The following is a 17,802-nucleotide window of genomic DNA, read 5'->3' as shown; positions in this document are numbered from 1 at the left end:
GATTGGATTGCTTGGGTTTTTTTACTGTTGAGTTTTGAGAGTTCTTTATATATTCTAAATACTAGGCTTTGTCAGGTTTTTGGTTTGCACATATTTTCTTCCAGTCTGTAGCTTATTTTTTCATCATCTTAACAGGATATTTTACAGAGCAAAAGTTTTAAATTTTGATGAATTCCAATTTACTATGTTTGTCTTTTATGATTATGCTTTTGGTGTCATGTCTAAGCTTTACCTAGCCTAGATCACGAAGATTGTCTTTTTTCCCTAGAATTTTTACAGTTCTGTTTTATATTTAAGTCCATTATCCATTTGAGTTAATTTGTGCATGAGACTTAGGTCAAGGTTGTTTTTTAAGCTTGTAGATGTCCAGTTGTTCAGCACCATTTGTTGAAAAGGCTGTCTGTCCTCTGTTGAATAAGTTGCATCTTTGTCATGAATCAGTTGGGCGTTTTTGTGTGTGTGTTTCTGGGTTGTCTGTTCTGTCCCATTGATCTATAGTCTGTCCCTCCGTCACACTATCTTGATTACTGGAGCTAGATACTATGTCTTGAAATCGGGTAGACTGATTCCTGCCACTCTGTTCTTTTCCAAAATTGTTTTAGCTATAAAGTTTAGAATAATCTTGTCTACATCTACAAAAAATCTAGCTGGGATTTTGGTAGGAACTTGTTAAACCTGTGTATCAATTAGGGTAGAATTGACATCTTTATGATGTTGTGTCTTGTGATCCATGAACACTCTTAAGTCTCTATTTATTTAAATCTTCTTTGATTTTATTCAGTAGCGTTTTGTAGTTTTCAGCATACAAGTGCTTACATGTTTTGTTAGATTTATACCTAAGTGTTTTGGGTTTTTTAGCAATTGTAAATGGTAACTGTGTTTTAAATTCTGGTGTTTGGAGTCATGGCTAGTATGTGGAAACAGGGTTTTCGTATGTTTATCTGGGGTCCAAGATCTGGTCGAACTCCCCTATTCTAGGGGACAAGCATGTCGTCTGCATGATAATGCTGATACCTGGGTCCCACTCGAGGGAGTCTGTTTTAATCGGCCTGGACATCAGGACTTTTAAAATCTTCCCTCGTGATTCTAATAAGCAGCCAAGGCTGAGACCCACTGCTCTTGAACTTGTCCATCAGTGAGCCCAGATGCCTGGAGCACAAGAGCCACGCGCAGCACCGCACGCTTGGGACCTGGGGGCCTGTCTTGCTGTCAGGCTGGCATTAACTTGCTCGAGCTTTGCTGCTGAGAAAGGCAAGGCCCTGGGCCTAATGAACGGGCCCCTCCCTGCCCAGAACAGGCCGACTAGGCTGTGGTGGATAGTCAACCAATTTTAATGAACAAAAAAATATTGATGCATATAAAAAGGTATTTTTGTCAGTTGCTTAAGTGTCCCCATTTTCTGTATGGGGAGTCGTCTTCTCCATGAACTTGAGTACCTGTTTCTCCCATGGCCTCAGTGTCCAGCGAACACTGGCTCTGTCACCACAGGGCAGGAGCTGCCCACGTGAAGGAAAGGTGAGTGGCCCCTAGTGTGGGGCTCTCGTCAGCTTTTTACACGGTAAGAACTGCCTTGTTCTGGCCTGAGAAGTTAGACTAAAAATAACTGCTGCAAAATGGATGTCAGCCCAGGAAGCTGATGTGCGAGGGAGGCTAACCTTCGTCTTGTGGCCCATCCCTCGGCCTGTGGCTCCCAGTTTAGGGCAGAGTTCTTTAAAGATTCACTTTCTGGCATTTAAGGACCCAGCCCCACCGGTAGCACAGGTCTGCACCAGTGCAACTTGAAACAGCAAGGACAGAGAGGAAGGAGCCTCTAGGAGAGCTTGAGTAAAGTCGGGTCCTAAGCCTACTCCCGATGAGGAGACGGAAAAGGAGGAGGTGTGCTCCTCGCTCTGCTTCCCCTTGTGGGCTGAGTTCCGAGCTCCTCGGTGTCCTCCCTCAGGTAGGATAAAACGGCCGGTGCAGCCGCAGAGTCCAGGCAAGAGCTCCAGTACCAGGGCAGCGTCAGCGCCTGAGGCACAGGAGAGTTACGGGCCACCGCCCCAAAAGCTGGGTGGGCCACAAGCAATCCCCCGCCCCCTGGCACTTCACCCTACACGGAGAGCCACCAGCTGGCAACTGGCATGTGGCAGGCAGGCCTGACCGAAGCCTTTGGACGGTGGGCATGAGGTTTGTCTAATGTAAATACTAGCTCCAGCTCATCAGTCTTGGGGCCTCTGGGGCAACCAGGTTGGTCCTGGACTTCTGCTGCAGTGGGGCCTCAAACCTGCTGAGTAACCCCCTCCAGCCTGCCGGGCCCAACTCCAGAGGCCCCAAGACCAAAGTTGCCTAGAGCCGCTCCAGACACTATCAGGGTTGCTGCTGATAGGAATGGAGTCCCCTGGAACAACCCCTAGCCAAGGGCCTCGGGCAGCTGCAGAAGTGCCTGACATCTTTGTGACCTGGATGGTGGCTGCTGGCCATGTGCTGAATCACCACCTGTTGGGAGGCTGGCCCTTGTGGAGGGCACGGACATAATCAGTCTAGACTGAGGGTCAGTGGACACCGAGGGGTCGAGCACCCAGCCCTGGGTACTCGAGGCTGAGGACTCTTCATTTTGTGTTCTGTCCTGGGCTCCCACTCTCTTTCATGGTCTCCCGTGTGGACCCACTTTGTTTGTTTCCTTACCCATGGTCCTCTGTGCCAGCCCCTCCCAGCGTGTACCCAGGCAGGGTACGGGCCATCCCTGAGACCTGAAGCCAGGGAGGCCTCCTTGTTCTGCCTGCTGGAGTCGGTGCTGCTCCTCGGTCCTGACAGGGCTGCCCTGGAGGACTGAGGAAGCCGCCCTGAGAGAGGGATTGGGACCAAGAGGTAAGAACCACACACGGGTACAGGTGCTTGGGTGGCGTGAGGATGGGAGGGAAGGGGATGGAATGGTGGCTGGAGTGACCCGCAGGTCTGCTGCCATCGTCAGCACCGGCTCCGGGGGTGCCCAACATGGGCCTCGAGTGCTTCCCGGATGCTCCGCTGCCAGTCTCGCGCCAGCTGCACTGGGGTCATGGACGCCTGGGAACAAGGATGTGGGGTCAGTCCTTTCTTTCCTCTTAGGAACTCCACGGCCCCTGCCAGGCCCGGTGACTGGGCCCCAGCCCTGCCAGCCTCACCTCGTTCTGCACGCCCAGCTTGGCTCCGTAGAGCAGCAGCACCTTCATGGCTTTGTAGTGGCCATGCCGCACGGCCTCGTGTAGACCTGTGTCCCCTTCCTGTCGGGAAAGGGGATGTCATCCTCCCAGCCTCCCCATCCCCAGGAGGGTCAGGTCAGCAGTGCTGTCACTGAGCTTAGGCTCCCCCAGTCACTGTCCCCTGGTGGAACCACCCTAGTCTGGAAGGACCAATTTTCTACCTTGTCCTGTGCGTTGATGTGGGCTCCGCACGCGATGAGGTGCTCCAGGCAGTCAGAGTGCCCCGTGCGCACGGCCACGTGCAGGGGGCTGCTCCGGATCTAAGGGAGGGAGTGAGAATTGGCATTGCTCCCGAGCACGGTGAGGCCGCGTCCCAACCCCGGAGGGCTCTGCTTTCTCTCCTCCAGGAACAGCATCAGCTCCCGTGCGCTGCTCCCCTGCTCCTCCTGACAGGCCGCCCCACAGCAGGGTGCTCCTTACCTTGTCCTGGGCGTTGACCTGGGCTCCCTTGTTAAGCAGCAGTTTGAGGATGTCCAGGTGCCCTCCACGGCAGGCCCAGAACACGGGTGTCCTCTCCAGCTGCAAAACAGAAGCACCAAAGCAGCACTGACGTGTTGGGCTGCGGGGCAGGGGTCTGCCGTGAGGATGGGCCATCCCTGGGTCTCACCAGGTCCCGAGCATCCACAGTGGCGCCCGCCTCCAACAGCTTGTTCACAAGCTGGCTGTGGCCCTTCAGACAGGCCCAGTGCAAGGCCGTTCGGTGGAGCTGGGGGTGGAGACGGGAGGTCAGGCAGAGGGAGCACGGCCACTCCCTAGCAGTCCCCCGACCACGGTCCCATGCTGGGTTCCCTGAGCAGAGCCGCCTGCTCCCCGTCATGGGAAGGGCCTCTTGCTCCCGGCTCAAGAGGCCCTGCGGAGTTCGGGTCCCGCAAGACAGGAACACCCTGCGTTCTCTTGCGCCGGGACTAGGACACGCTGAACACAGCGCCCCTGCCGCTGCTGATGTGCTATCCGATTCGCCCACCCTCGCTACCTTGTCATGGGCATTGGGGTCCCCTCCGTCTGTCAGGTACTTGTCAATCAGGGCCTCCTGGTTCTCAGCAGCCGCCTTCAGGAACTTCTCCAGGTCCACAGGCTCCAGCCGGGCCTGGGGCTGTGCCTGGATAAGTTGAAGGACAAGACCCAATGACACCCCAAAACTGTAGGCCTGGGGGATGTCACAGCTTCACCAGTCCAGCCAAGTGGTCCCCAGAGAGCTGGCTGAGGACCAGCCCACTGTCAGCTTGTACAGATCTTTTTAAAAGCCCGCCTCCAGGAATTCTGATGGAACAGGCACTGGGTGGGAGGTGTTATGGGTTGACTTGTGTCTGCTGCAAGGTTCCTATGTTGAAGTCCTAACCCGGGACCTCGGAATGTGACCTCATTTGGAAATAGGGTCATTGCAGCTTTTATTAGGTAAGATGAGGTCATACTGGAGTGGGTGGGCCCTAATCCAATGCACTGGTGTCTTTATTGAAAGGGGACACAGGCATGCACACAGGGAGAACTCCTTGTGAACTCAGAGGCAGAGGTCGGCGTGATGCGTCCAAAAGCCAAGGAACACCAAAGATTGCCACCACCCGCCAGGAGCTGGAGACAGGTGTGGACACATCCCCCTCACAGCCCTCAGAAGGAACCAACCCCACCGACACTTTGGTCTCGGACTTCTAGCCTCTGAGATGATAAGTTTCTGTAAGATGACACATGTCTGTTGTTTAGGGCCCCCTGTTTGTGGGACTTGGTTCCCACAGCCCTGGCAGACAAACCCCCCGGGGGCGGGGACGGGTGCCGGTGGCTCCAGAATAGGTTTTGTCCTGCTGCTCAGACACTGGCTGTGCGGCTGGCCGGTGGTGTCCACTCTTCCCTGAGCCCTCCTGGGTGCCCGGAAGCTCTTCCTCATGAACTCTGGCCCTGGGGGTGTACGTCCCCGACTTCCCACTTACCTTAACCTCCGGCTCAGGTGCCTTGTGGGGGACTCGGCGTTTCAGTCGCTTTTCTCTTCGTCTTTGAACCAAGTTTTCCAAGTCAGCCAGATTCTCCAGATTAAGTCTGGAGCTGTTAAATCTTTCAAGCTGGGGCAGAAAGTGGGCAGAAGACAAGCCCATGGCAGCCATCAGCCACTGTCACGGGAGCCTTGCGGGCAAGCTCTTGGTGCTTCTAACCCTTGTCTTGCCTGCCCAGAGGAGACCCCAGCTGCTCAGGTGTCTCTCAGACCTTGAGCCCCTGGCTCTCCAAGGCCCTCGCTTCTAGAGCCTGCCTACGCCAGACCAGCCACAATCACCCCCAGCACCACTCACTTTCTTCTTCTTCTCTTCTTCCAGTTTCCACCTCTCCCGGGCCACAGCTTCTTGGGGTCCCAGCCTCCAGTCACTAGGCCAGCCTCCAGGATCAGGAACTCCACGTCCACATCCGAACACTTTCTTTTCGACTCTCTCTCCACTTACCTACAGGAACAGGATAAGGATAAAGAATCAGGACAATTAGGAGCCCTCAGAAAATATAGCCGTGCAGATCCTGACAAGAGCTGACCTACAGAGATTAGTATTTTGAATCTGCATCTGAGAGCTGGCCGGCCCCTTCTCAGAGCTTCCCAGCAGACTGAGCATTGGCCCGCTCCTGGTACCCGTTGTTGCTGGCTCTCACCAACCGTAGTGTCTCCCGGGGCCCAGGGGGGTAGCTGACTGCCGCCTACCCTGTCCTGTCAGCAGGATCACAGGCCCAGGGACATGACACCACATCTATTTATACCGCCAGGCTTGTGTCCAGGTAAGATCAGGGCAGACGACACCTCAGCTTCCCTCCTGGGTTGTTGTCCTTACATTCCTCCCAGATCACGCCATACTGCCACCTGACCCCAAGCTCAGAGGGACTGAGGAGATGCCTCCTAGGTAAAATTCTGAATTCCTGGGTTCAAATCTTGGCTCTTCCAAAGCTGTTCCTTCATCAGTAAAATGGGGTAAAACTCACACTTACCTCGCGGAGCTGTCAAGATAAATGTGTTATGGGACTTGTTCTCTTCTTCCTCCCCAGCCCCACCCCCAGGAGCTCAGGAGCTGGGGAGTATCGAGGGGTAAGCATGTTGTGGGGAGAGGAAAGGTTGGAATGATAGGATGGCAGAGCCTAGGGCTTGCAGCCATGTAGAGCTATAGTCCCGTTAAGGCAAGCTCTGGCACCCTCACTCTTCTTGGGCCCTGTGGCCAGCCTCCCGCCAGGGGCTCACCAGGCTGGGGCCAGCTGTGGGGCTTGCTGGGCAACGTGACCTCCTGGGCCTCTCTCCCCTCCATGTCTGACCTCACCAAAACAGACATCCCAAAGTGTCACTGGCGTCACTGTTTCTCTCACTGCCCAGGGAACTCAAGAGCACCCTTCTCCCCCTCCCCACACCAAGGCCGCCAGACCCTCTGGACCATTTCCAGAGCAACGACTGTCATGGCAGTTGAGCTAACCAACACCCCAGCTATGCTCATGTCTTCCAAGGCCACCAGACACTGCTTGTTCCTCTTTTGCCATCCACAGTCCAGGGCAAAACTCAGTAAACTCAAGGATTTTCGTGTCTACCATCACCCGACCTCTTTCCATTGAGTTTCCCTCTCTTGTTCCCTAACCTCCTCACCACCTCACGAGAACTGGGCAGATAGACCAGAAAAGAATGGCAAGTTTCTGCTCCTAAGACGTGATTGTCAGGCCACAGAAAGAAGCTGCCTGCCCTCCTCTAGCCGGACCTCTTTATCCTGCTGAGTCGATTGCCTGGCCTCCCGCTCCTCTGCCCCACGTCCTTACCAACTGCTGAATGCTGATGAAGTCCATGGTCCCCCGCTCTTCACACCCCCGGTGAGAGGAGCTGAGCTGCTCAGCCCTTTTATAGGGGAGCGGTCTCCGAGGGGCAGGCAGGGCAGAGCTTGCGCCTGGGCCAGATAACTCTGTGGCTCTGTAACACTACCCAAAATACCAGTGTGGGTATGCAGCCCGCTGTAGGCGGGGGAAAGGACTATTTTGAGCTGAGTCAGTTGCATCCTCAGACACCTGCTGTCCTGTACCTGTGCCATCCCCATCTACTCAGGAGTAATTCAGCCAATAAACACGTGTCCTGGGGGGCCTGGACCACCAGCCCAGATTCAGGGGGAATACTCCCCACTCTCCATCTAGATGCCACTCATGATAAAGAGCCGATCATGAGCCTCCACGTTGCTGTAGGTCTGGCTGCCTGAGACCCGGAAAGCCCCAGCCCAATGGCCCCAGCAAAAGGAGGCCAGAATCCTGAGGACCACCTCGGCAAGGGCAGGCCCAAGAGGCTCACCTCTCTGGGGGGGTCCCCACGGCACCTACGTGAGGAAATCAGGCTCCAAGTGAACTCCCAGCCAGTCTCAAGGCTGCCCTCCCTCCTCCTGTGCATTCCTTCCCAGTACCCCTGCTCCTCCCTCCCCACCCCCAGAACCAACACGTTAAGCTACACCACCAGCAGGAGCCAAGGCCAGCCTGTCATCAGCACCTCATGCCTCTTGACAAGTGTTCCATGCCCCAAATGCAGGTCCCCCACCCTCACTCTCCTGGGCATGGAGCATGCCTTTCCACAGGGAAGGTGAGACTGGGATGGGCTCCAGGTCTAAAGACGGAATGTTAACCATTAATCCAGTCGCAGAGCAACCTGTCTCAAACCACTGAAGTCAAACTTGCTAATTCTCCCTAGGACGCCAAGCCGGCCCTTCACCCAGCTGTGCCTTGAACTCTGCCTTGACCTTTGAAAGGAAATCTGATAGCTAGTAAATAAGACTCCAGGAGCGAGCAACCTGAGCAGAGATGAGCAGAACAGAGAGAGGACTACGGGTCAAGGTCAGCCCACGGCCCCAAAGGACTGTGAATGGCCCGACCCATAGCTGGCTTCTTGGTAATTACTTCCAAGGTTCGAGACTTAGTGAACCCAGGGCTTTTAAAGAGACTCACTCCTTATGCTGCAGGGTGTTTTTGTCAAATGTGATTTCTTGCCTTTGGTTATGAGGGAAAGAGTCACCTAGACCAGACTGAGGGCAAACAGAAAAGAAAAAGGAGGACTTTAGCTCCAGACTCCGCTCACCACTGACACTGAAACGCCTCTCCTTCAATGTTCTGGGACAACGGCATTTGCATCAACAGGCTTCACTGAAACTGTCAGCAGAAAACTAGTTTCTCCCACATGAAACTAGTTAGTATTAACTTCTTATTAGTATTGACTTATTTAAAAAAACATTACTCCTTGTAAAAAATCCAAGCATAGCAAATACAGCTCAAGACCCACTTGACTCAACATTCTGGCCAGCGGCACAGGGGAGAGCACGGGACCAGTGCAGCTGAGGTCCTCTTGACTGCTTTCCTGTATGTTTGTGTATGGACAGACAGGTTTCAAGGGGCGTCACACTGTGACCGTGATTCTTCCCAATTAGCACACACTGCCCTCGGGCGCACTGCACGCATCGACGTGTGCACCGGAACTTAACCACTCCCCAGACGGGGAGCACGTTGGTCACCTCCATCTGTGGTTACATTACACCCCACGCTCCAGTGCACATCGCTGTGAATGCCCCTATAAACACATATCTTTGTATACATGAGGGAATATTTCTCTAGGTAGCTAGAGAAATCGAATTATTGGCCTTGATCATTTAAATTTTAATATATATTGCCAAACTGCCATCTACAGTGGTTGTACCATTTCCATGAACAGATGCTGACAAAGTTAAGACAAGTGATAGCATGAGAGAAAGAAAAAAAAAATATATATATAACACAAAGGAGCAATATCCAAAATACATAAACAACTCCTATGAATCAACAAAAAGAAAAAACTTTTTCAATGGTATGGACACGAAGTTCACAGAAGACAGGTGTTCAGCCTCACTAGTCATTAGCAATACAAAACAGAACAAAGCAACAGCACTTCAATTATGGTCTAAACACGTGCCTTGAGGTTTTGGGGCAGTGGGGGCTCTGACACCCTGCGTGCAGTGCCAGACACTGTCTCCACATACTCATTTCACCCCACGCTGACCTGGAGGAGGCCTGACTATAATCATGCTCATCTTACAGATGAGGAAACAGGGACAGACGGGTAAAGGGATCTTCACTAAGGTCACATCGCTAGAAAGCAGCTTTTAATTTGTTGTATCGGGGCCGGCCCCGTGGCCGAGTGGTTAAGTATGTGTGCTCCACTGCAGCGGCCCAGGGTTTCGCAGGTTTGGATCCTGGGCGTGGACACGGCACCACTTGTCAGGCCACGTTGAGGCGGCGTCCTACATGCCACAACTAGAAGGACCTGCAACTAAGATACACAACTATGTACCGGGGGTATTTGGGGAGATAAAGCAGAAAAAAATAAAAAAAAGATTGGCAACAGTTGTTAACTCAGGTGCCAATCTTAAAAAAAAAAATTTGTGGTATCTTCCATAGTTTCTTCTAATACTCACAGAGTTTTGTGTTTTTCTGTTTAGGTCTTTAATCTACTCAAAATTTATCTTTGTGCATGGGATGAGGTGAGGATATATAACTTTATTTTTTCCAAATGGATAGATGTTTCCATATGAACTAATTTGGAATACGATCACTTGTCCAGGCTTAGGCCGTGCGGCCCCACCATATCCATTCCCTCGCTTCCACAGTGGCCAGAATGGGGCTCTTCCTGGGTCTTCTGGCCTCAGTTTCCCACCCTGTAGCATGGACGCTGACCAAGATGGGGGCTTGGACAGCTAGTCTGTGTCCCTTGCATGGCAGCTTGAGACAGAAGGGAGGGATTCAGCTGGCCAGCAGGTCCCACAGGTCACTGTTGCAGGGCAGTAGGTCACATGCTAGTCGTGCCTTCCGATCCCGGACGGCCTTCAGGGCTGGGCTGTGCTGCAACAGGAGGGAGCAAATGTCCACGTGACCCTTTTCAGCAGCCTGCGGAGAGAGAGGCCCGAGTCAGAAGCCATGCCCACCCCGGCCCTTCTGGCGATCTCCTGCTCCTAAAAAGGGCCTCCAGGAAATGGAGACGCTGGCTCTTGGAGACTGTCCCCGATTCCTACCAGATTCCTGACCTGCATACACTGCCGGAGTGCTCCAGCGCCTTTCTGGCAGTTAGCTTGAGTTCTCCTTTCTTGAGTCCTTTGCTCAGCGGCCACTCTTCTTGGCCCAGGTCTACACATTCAAAAGAAGTACAGAACCCTGGCTCTCTAAGCACCTTTTACGAACGTTCAGATCGTCTACACGGTGCTGGGCGCCGTGGGCACAAGATACTCACACATAGCCCCTGCCCTCTGGGAACTTTCAGATGAGCAGAGAAAAATGCGCTCAGGTCCCCAGCTTCTCCTTTGAGATAGAGAATCTGAATCTGGATGTCAATTTCTAACCTACCTCCTCCAAAAAATAACCAAGTTAAGTGATTTACATAGATTGTCTTATTTAAACTTACACAATAACCACCAAAGGTAGGAACTATCATTGTTCCCATTTTCCAGATAAGGGGCCTGAAGCTTATAAACGTTGAGTAGCTCACCCAAGGTCACAGAGGTAGTGTGGCAGCCTGGGGGTTCGAAACCAGGTCTGGGTGACCTCAAAGTCTGACCTCTCAATAACGACATTACACTGCTGCCTTCCCTACCCTCCCAACCGAGGGGCCACCGGCGCTTTTGAGAGGCAGCCAAATTAATACTAGTGGCACCCAGCATCTCAAACTTGAATCCACATCTTTATTTAGCAGCTCCTCCTAATGAGCACAGACCCAGGGGACTCAATTTTGTGGCCTCGATTTCGGCAGTGGTATGTTGTCAGCAGTTGTGAAATGCATTCTGAACAACTTTTTGCAAAAAAGTGCCAACGTTTGCAAATAGTATTTAAAAAAGAAAAAGAAAAACACAAAGAAGAACAATTCATATTCCTCACACATTTCAGCTCTCTGAATGAGAGGAAAAGGGATGGAGAAGCATCGAAAATGCTGCAAGCTCTGGGTGTCACCAGCCAGCTGTATCATGGTGGTGTCCTGCTGGAAAACGTCCCTCACGTGAGGTGCGGCAGCAAAACATCTGAGCGCCACCAGCTTAGACCATCGGGAAGTGAGCAATCCACCCCTCCACCTGGCAAGTGTCTTGGAACACAACACAGCATCCAGCTGTTCACCGGCACACACTCATTGGGCATCTGTGTGCAGTGCTGGGGCTCCCCCTGGTGAACAAGGGCAAGTCCCTGTGACTCCAGAGAGTCAGAGCCCAAGCAGGGCATTTCAGGGGGAGGAGTTAGGAAAAGTCAAGGACAGGTGCTGGGGGCAGACAGTTGGGTGAGCACCCCCGTCTGAGGCACAGGAGGCTCTGAGGGCGTGAGGCAGAAGCTGAGGTCCAGAAGGAAGGAGAGACAAGCCACGTGAAAAACGCGAGAGGAGAGGCTTCCAGACGGCAAGAGCCTGCTACAAACGGCCTGGGAGCGACAGAGCAGGAGGGTCAAGAGAGTGAGGAAGACTAGCAGGGCCTGAGTGGAGGGGACGAGGGGACGAGAGTGCAAGACAAACTGGACAGGTAGGCAGGGCCAGCCCCACAGGGGCTTGCAGACCGGATTAAGGACTTGGTACAAACCTCTGAAGGAGTCTAAGGTATTGCGTGACCAGAACTGCTGTCTACAACCGTCACTGACTGGGAGAAAATCAGGTGGGAGCAAGAGAGGAATAAATTTACACACGTACGCCATAAATACGCACAAACCACTTCTCAAAGATGCATAAGAAATTGGTAAAAGTGATTTTTCTCACTTAAGGGAAGTGACCTAGAAGACCGACGGACTAGGGGTCAGGGTGAAGGGAAACTCAGTTTCATGGTACACTGTTTCATACTTTTTAAAAAATTTTTTTGAGGAAGATCAGCCCTGAGCTAACATCTGCCGCCAATCCTCCTCTTTGTTTTGCTGAGGAAGACTGGCCCTGAGCTAACATCTGTGCCCATCTTCCTCTACGTTATATGTGGGATGCTGCCACAGCATGGCTTGACAAACAGTGTGTAGGATCCGAACCAGCGAACCCCGGGCTGCCGAAGCAGAATGTGTGAACTTAACTGCTATGCCACCGGGCCGGCTCCCTACTGTTTCATACTCTTCAAACTGTTTACCATGTGTAGGTATTTCTAGTTGGAAAACGTTTAATTAAACGATTAGTTGAATGATTACGTATGGAAGTGGACCATAAGGACAGGACAGGTAGGGTCAAGTTTCAGAAAACTAATTACATGGAAAAGCATTCACAACATATCACTAAGGGCAAGAAAAATAGAAGGATGCTGCACATTTAATTCTAATTTACACGCACAGGAAAATGACATTAATCCTAAAGTAATGATAGGTGAGCACTGAGATATCAAATGATTTTTATTTTCTACTTTATGCTTTTGTGTTTTCCTCATTTTTTTCTACAGTGAACATGTTATAACTTTTATAATGACAAAAAACAAGTTTCTGAGGGGGAAAGGGGACCTACCTTATGCAGACTGGTCATGCCATCATCATCTACCAACCTGGGGTTGGACCCATGAGAAAGCAGAAGCCGTGCGATGTCAGTGTGGCCACAGTAGCTGGCCCGGTGGAGAGCAGTGGCCCCGCCGTGGGTCTGGGCATCACACTTAGCCCCACTTTCCAGCAGGAACTGGCACACGGCGTAGTGCCCATTGCGGCTGGCGTAGTGCTGCAGGGAACAGAGAGCAGTCAGACAGTGGAACCCAGGCAGGTGACGGGGTGGTGGAAGGCTGCGAGCAGGGGCTCTGGGACGAGAGGCCTGGAATTGTCGCAGGTGCCACCCCCACTAGCTGTGTGACCTGGGCAAGCTTCTTCATCTCCAGTGTCAGCTTCCTCAGTTGGAAAACGGGGATGGTGATGAAAATGAAGTTACGATTGACGTCAAGCATTACTACACTAATTTAAAAACCAAGGTTCACATGACGCTTAACACAGAAACCCTGCTGGGAGAGAAGAGCAGGAGGGGGAAGACGGAAGGTAAACGCCAGCCCCCGTCAGAGAGCAGGCCTCCCTCTCCTGACCCCGGGCTCCTCACCAGCGCGGTGTAGCCAGCCGAGTCGGGCTGACTGGGGTCGGCTGCCTTCTGGATTAAATACTTCACTCGGCCCAGGTCTCCATTCAGGGCGGCGGACCAGATTCCTGCAGAAAGACAGCCGAGGTTGTAACGCTGAGTGAGCGGGGACTTTCTGCACCTCCTTTACCTCTTAAACTCCACTTTCTCATCTAGAAAATCGGGAACTCACTCGTTGAACAAATACTAACCGAGCACCTCCTCTGTGCCGAGGACTGTCCTAGGTGCTGGTGACATAGCCGTGAACAGTACAGACGAGGGGCCTGTCTGATCAGGCAGGAGGATTGGGCAGACACAGAAATCCCTTCCTCCCACTTCAAACACACAAATGTTGGATAAAGTAATGTTTAGGATGTTTGGATATATAGTCAAATTCAAAAGCAAGAAAAGGAAATTGCTAGGTGCCAGAACAAGGTGAAAAGCATGGGCAAAGTGGTGAGCAGGCACCGAATCTGCAGTCCAGAGCCCTCGGAACTGGACACACATCTCAGGGACCCTGGCTCGATCCCCTGAGCAGGCTTGGGAGCAAGGCCGCAGGCCGTGTGCAGACAGGGACCAGACAGAACAAGGCTCTGCACAAAGCTGGAGGCAGGAGGTGCCCGTCACACAGGAACTGGGCCTGAATGTCTCCGCTCTCCTGCCCTGAAGAGCAGCACGCGGTGGGCTGCCACCCAGGCTCTCCACTCAAGTCAGCAACTAGCTATGGAACGCTTCCCGTGTACCACTCTGGGCACTGGGCTCAGCTAAGAATAACAGACACACTCCCACCCCGCAAATTTTGGTCTCATGGAGCTTACATTCTAATTAAAGGAGACAGACAAGAAAAAAAAAAAGTCAGATTGTGCTAAGTGCTATGAAGAAACATAAAGCAGAGAAGGGATATAAGCAATGATCAGGGATGGCATCTCTGATAAGGTGACATTTGAACAGAAACCTAAAGGAAATGAGAAAAGACATATTTTGAATAGGTGTGAGAAGACAGCAAAGAAGAAACCTAAAAAGTCAGATGCCCTGACTATGCAACTTGAAGATGTGGGACCTCTATCTACATCACCCTTGGGAGCAAAACCCCCAAGCTAAGAATCTGTCATAATCTGGGTCTGTCATAAAAGCTGATCCAGACAAATGAACCCTGTAAGGGCCAGGAGAGGCAACTTTAAAAAATGCCCTATAGCACCTGTGTATGGTGATGGATGGTAATTAGTCTTTGGGTGGTGAATATGATGTAATCTACACAGAAATCAAAATATAATGATGTGCACTTGAAATGTATATGATGTTATAAACCAATGTTACCTCAATTAAAAAAAAACTATAGCGGGGCTGGCCCCGTGGCCGAGTGGTTAAGTTCGCGTGCTCCGCTGCAGGCGGCCCAGTGTTTCGTTGGTTCGAATCCTGGGCGCAGACATGGCACTGCTCATCAGACCACGCTGAGGCAGCGTCCCACATGCCACAACTAGAAGGACCCACAATGAAAAATATACAACTATGTACCAGGGGGCTTTGGGGAGAAAAAGGAAAAAAATAAAAAAAATAAAAAAAATCTTAAAATTAAAAAAAAAAAAAACAAAAAACTATAGGGGCCGGCTCCATGGCCGAGTGGTTAAGTCCACACATTCCACTGCGGCAGCCCAGGGTTCAGATCCTGAGCGCAGACATGGTACCACTCGTCAGGCCACACTGAGGTGGTGCCCCACATCCCACAACTAGAAGGACCTGCAACTAAGATATACAACTATGTACGGGGCAGGCGGCGGCGGTGGGGGTGGGGGGGGTGGGGGGGGTGGGGGGGATGTTGGGAAATAAAGACTGGCAACAGATGTTAGCTCAGGGCCAATCTTCCTCACAAAAATGAGGAGGAAAAAGAAAAGAATAAAGAGAACATTTAAAGTTACCAAAAACAACAGACCATCACCCGTTGAAAAATAACAATCAGATTATCAGCAGAATTCTTTCTTTCTTTCATTTTTCCTTTTTCTCCCAAAGCCCCCTGGTACATAGTTGGGTATTTTTTTTTTAGTTGTGGGTCCTTCTAGTTGTGGTATGTGGCACGCCGCCTCAGCATGGCCTGACGAGTAGTGCCATGTCCACATCCAGGATTCGAACCGGCGAAATCCTGGGCTGCGCTGAAGCAGAGCGCATAAATTTAACCACTTGGCCATGGGGCCAGCCCCTCAGCAGAATTCTTAACAGCAGAAGCAGACACAAGAAGATAGAGGAATAATACTTCCAAAGGATTGAGGGGGAAAAAAAATAACTGTCAACATAGAATTTTATACCTGGCTAAGTGTGTGTGTGTGTGTGTGTGTGTGTGTATATGTGTATGTGTGTGTGCGTGTGCACACACGCATGCATGCTCTGGGGAAGCATGCTCAGTGAAAAAACTCTTAAAGAATGTACTTTGGGAAAAAGGAAAATGAACCCAGAAAGAAGATACGATTTTTTTTTTTGGAGGAAGATTAGCCTTGAGCTAACATCTGCCGCCAATCCTCCTCTTTTTGCTGAGGGAGACTGGCTCTGAGCTAACATCCATGCCCATCTTCCTCTACTTTATACGTGGGACGCCTACCACAGCATGGCATGCCAAGTGGTGCCATGTCCAAACCCAGGATCCACCCTGGGCCACCGTAGCGGAAGTGTGCACTTAACCACTGCACCACCAGGCCAGCCCCAGAAGATACCATTTGAAGCAAAAAAAAAAATCCACACAACAAAAGAGCCAAGGCTCTTTTCCCTGTGTGGGAAATAGAATAATAAATGAGTAAGCAAACAAAATAATTGTCAGATTGTAAAAACTGCTTTGATGAAAGAAGGCTGATGAGTCAGAGTTACCTGGAGGGGAAGGGCCCTGCTTTGGAGAGGGCAATGTTTCTGGGCATTTGAGGCCAGATGACTCTTTGTTATGGGAGCTGTCCGCTGCTCTGGGGACGTAGGCAGCATCCCTGGTCTCCAACTACTATATGCCTGTAGCACCCTCCCAGTTCTAACAACCGAAAATGTCTCCAGACAGCGCCAGAGACCCTTGAGGGGTAGAAGTGCCCCCAGCTGAGAATGGGGTGTTCAGGGTGGGGTCTCTCTGAGGAGGTGACATTTGAACCCAGACCTGAAGGAAAAGCATTAGCTGGCCTAACGGTTGCAGGCAGTTCCTCCCAAGGAGACGGGAGAGCAAGTACAACGGCCTTAAGTCAGGAGAGATCCTGCATATTTGAGAAACCAAAACAAAACTGAAATATAGTGATTGGAGGAAGAAAAGGATGAGAAATAAAAGTAGGGCAGAGAACAGGCAGGGATTCCATCAGCGTTCTGGAGGCCAAGTAGGGAATTTGGATTTATTCTAAAAGCTATGAAATGATCTGATTTAAAACTTTCAAAAGGCTTCTGTGTGAAAACGTTGTAAGAAGGCAAGAGGGGAAGCAGGCAGGCCGAGGAGGGAACGAATTCGGTAGCCCGGAGTCTGGCAGGAGGAGAGGTGGGGGGAAGCGGGCAGGGGTAACAGGGAGGCACAGAAAGCAGGAGCATCCACCCCACTGATGACAGCCTCGCCACTGCGGGAGCTGCCTCTGCGCTGAGAGATGACACACTGCTTCCCCAGGAGCGGGGACTTGCTTTTCAGCCTGACTCTGTTTCTACTGGTGACACAATCGCGTATAGTTGGGGCAAGAGCTCTGGGTCCCATAGGTGGGGAGAACATCACCTGCCTGGGGGCCGTCTTTGCCATATCCTAAGCGTCCGCCGGCGGCCACACCTGGGCTCAGAAAGCTCTAGTCCTTTCACAGAGTCCCCCTCCTCCCCCGTCTGAAGCTCCATCCCCACGCGGTGGGCGCAGCGCCCCAGCCGCAGATTCTGCTGTCCCGCCCCTCCCAGGCACCAGAGCAGGCCAGAGTCTCCCAGGGTCGCCCAGTCACCTGGGAAAGCCTCAGTTTCCCCCCCTGCACGCGAGGCGACGTTTCTCAGGGCCGAGCTCGGGCCACGCCCCGGCTGGCTCTCCCTAACGCGGAAGCCGTGCGCCTGCCGCCCGCCGGCCCTCCGACCAGGCCCGGAGGCCCGGGTGCGGCCCGGCCGGGCCCCCGCCGCCTACCCCCGGGGCCCCGGTTCCCGGGAGCCTCCCGTCCAGGCCCGAGAGGGCCGCGCCGCCTCACCCCTCTCGAAGTCCATCTCATCGAGCGTCTGCCGCACGCCAGCCGCCGCGCTGGGCTGGGAGCAGCAGGGCCCATCGGCGCGGGGCCGCGGCGCCGCCATCGGGGCTCGGCGTCGGCCCACCGGCCGGGGCGCGCGGCCTGGCGGGCGGGAGGGGCGGGGGCGCGGGTGCCGGCCAGTCGCGCGCCCAGGCCTCAGCTCGGGAGCCAATCGCAGGGCGGGCGGGGCGGGGACGGTCGTCGGGTCGCACCCTGGGCGGCCGCGCGAGGGCGTCCGAGGCCCAGCGGAGGGCGCGCGGCGGGGCTCCCGGGCCGGGATCCGGGCTGGGAGGGCCGCCCGGCCGAGGCGGCGTAGGCAGGAGGCGGGCGCGCGGCCCGGATCGTTTATGGAACGCTTGCCAGA

General features: G+C 52.8%; 2 protein-coding genes across 3 annotated transcripts; both read right to left on the bottom strand.

The window, feature by feature from the left end:
• Positions 1–751: 751 nt before the first annotated feature.
• On the bottom strand, positions 752–7,124 carry ANKRD23 (ankyrin repeat domain 23). Of its 2 annotated transcripts, XM_070573543.1 has the most exons (9): positions 6,978–7,124; positions 5,495–5,641; positions 5,141–5,269; positions 4,192–4,317; positions 3,826–3,924; positions 3,639–3,737; positions 3,380–3,478; positions 3,141–3,239; positions 752–3,042 (listed from the first exon to the last, which is right to left on the bottom strand). In XM_070573543.1, exons 1-9 carry the CDS (start codon positions 7,002–7,004, stop codon positions 2,947–2,949), a joined length of 921 nt encoding a protein of 306 aa, XP_070429644.1. In that variant the 5' UTR covers positions 7,005–7,124; the 3' UTR covers positions 752–2,946. The 2 variants fall into 2 exon arrangements, with proteins under 2 accessions (XP_070429644.1, XP_070429645.1); XM_070573544.1 differs by lacking the exon at positions 3,826–3,924.
• A 1,695-nt stretch (positions 7,125–8,819) lies between these two features.
• ANKRD39 (ankyrin repeat domain 39) lies at positions 8,820–17,603 on the bottom strand. Its single transcript, XM_070573545.1, has 4 exons — positions 17,403–17,603; positions 13,228–13,331; positions 12,658–12,861; positions 8,820–10,103 (listed from the first exon to the last, which is right to left on the bottom strand). The coding sequence occupies exons 1-4, from the start codon at positions 17,500–17,502 to the stop codon at positions 9,960–9,962; spliced, it is 552 nt and encodes a 183-aa protein (XP_070429646.1). The 5' UTR covers positions 17,503–17,603; the 3' UTR covers positions 8,820–9,959.
• Between the last annotated feature and the right edge of the window lie 199 nt (positions 17,604–17,802).

The sequence above is a fragment of the Equus przewalskii genome, chromosome 14, assembly GCF_037783145.1.
Source record: "Equus przewalskii isolate Varuska chromosome 14, EquPr2, whole genome shotgun sequence".
Taxonomy (NCBI): Eukaryota; Metazoa; Chordata; class Mammalia; order Perissodactyla; family Equidae; genus Equus; species Equus przewalskii.
Note: the sequence above shows the minus strand (reverse complement) of the source record. Positions and strands in the feature narration are given on the sequence as shown.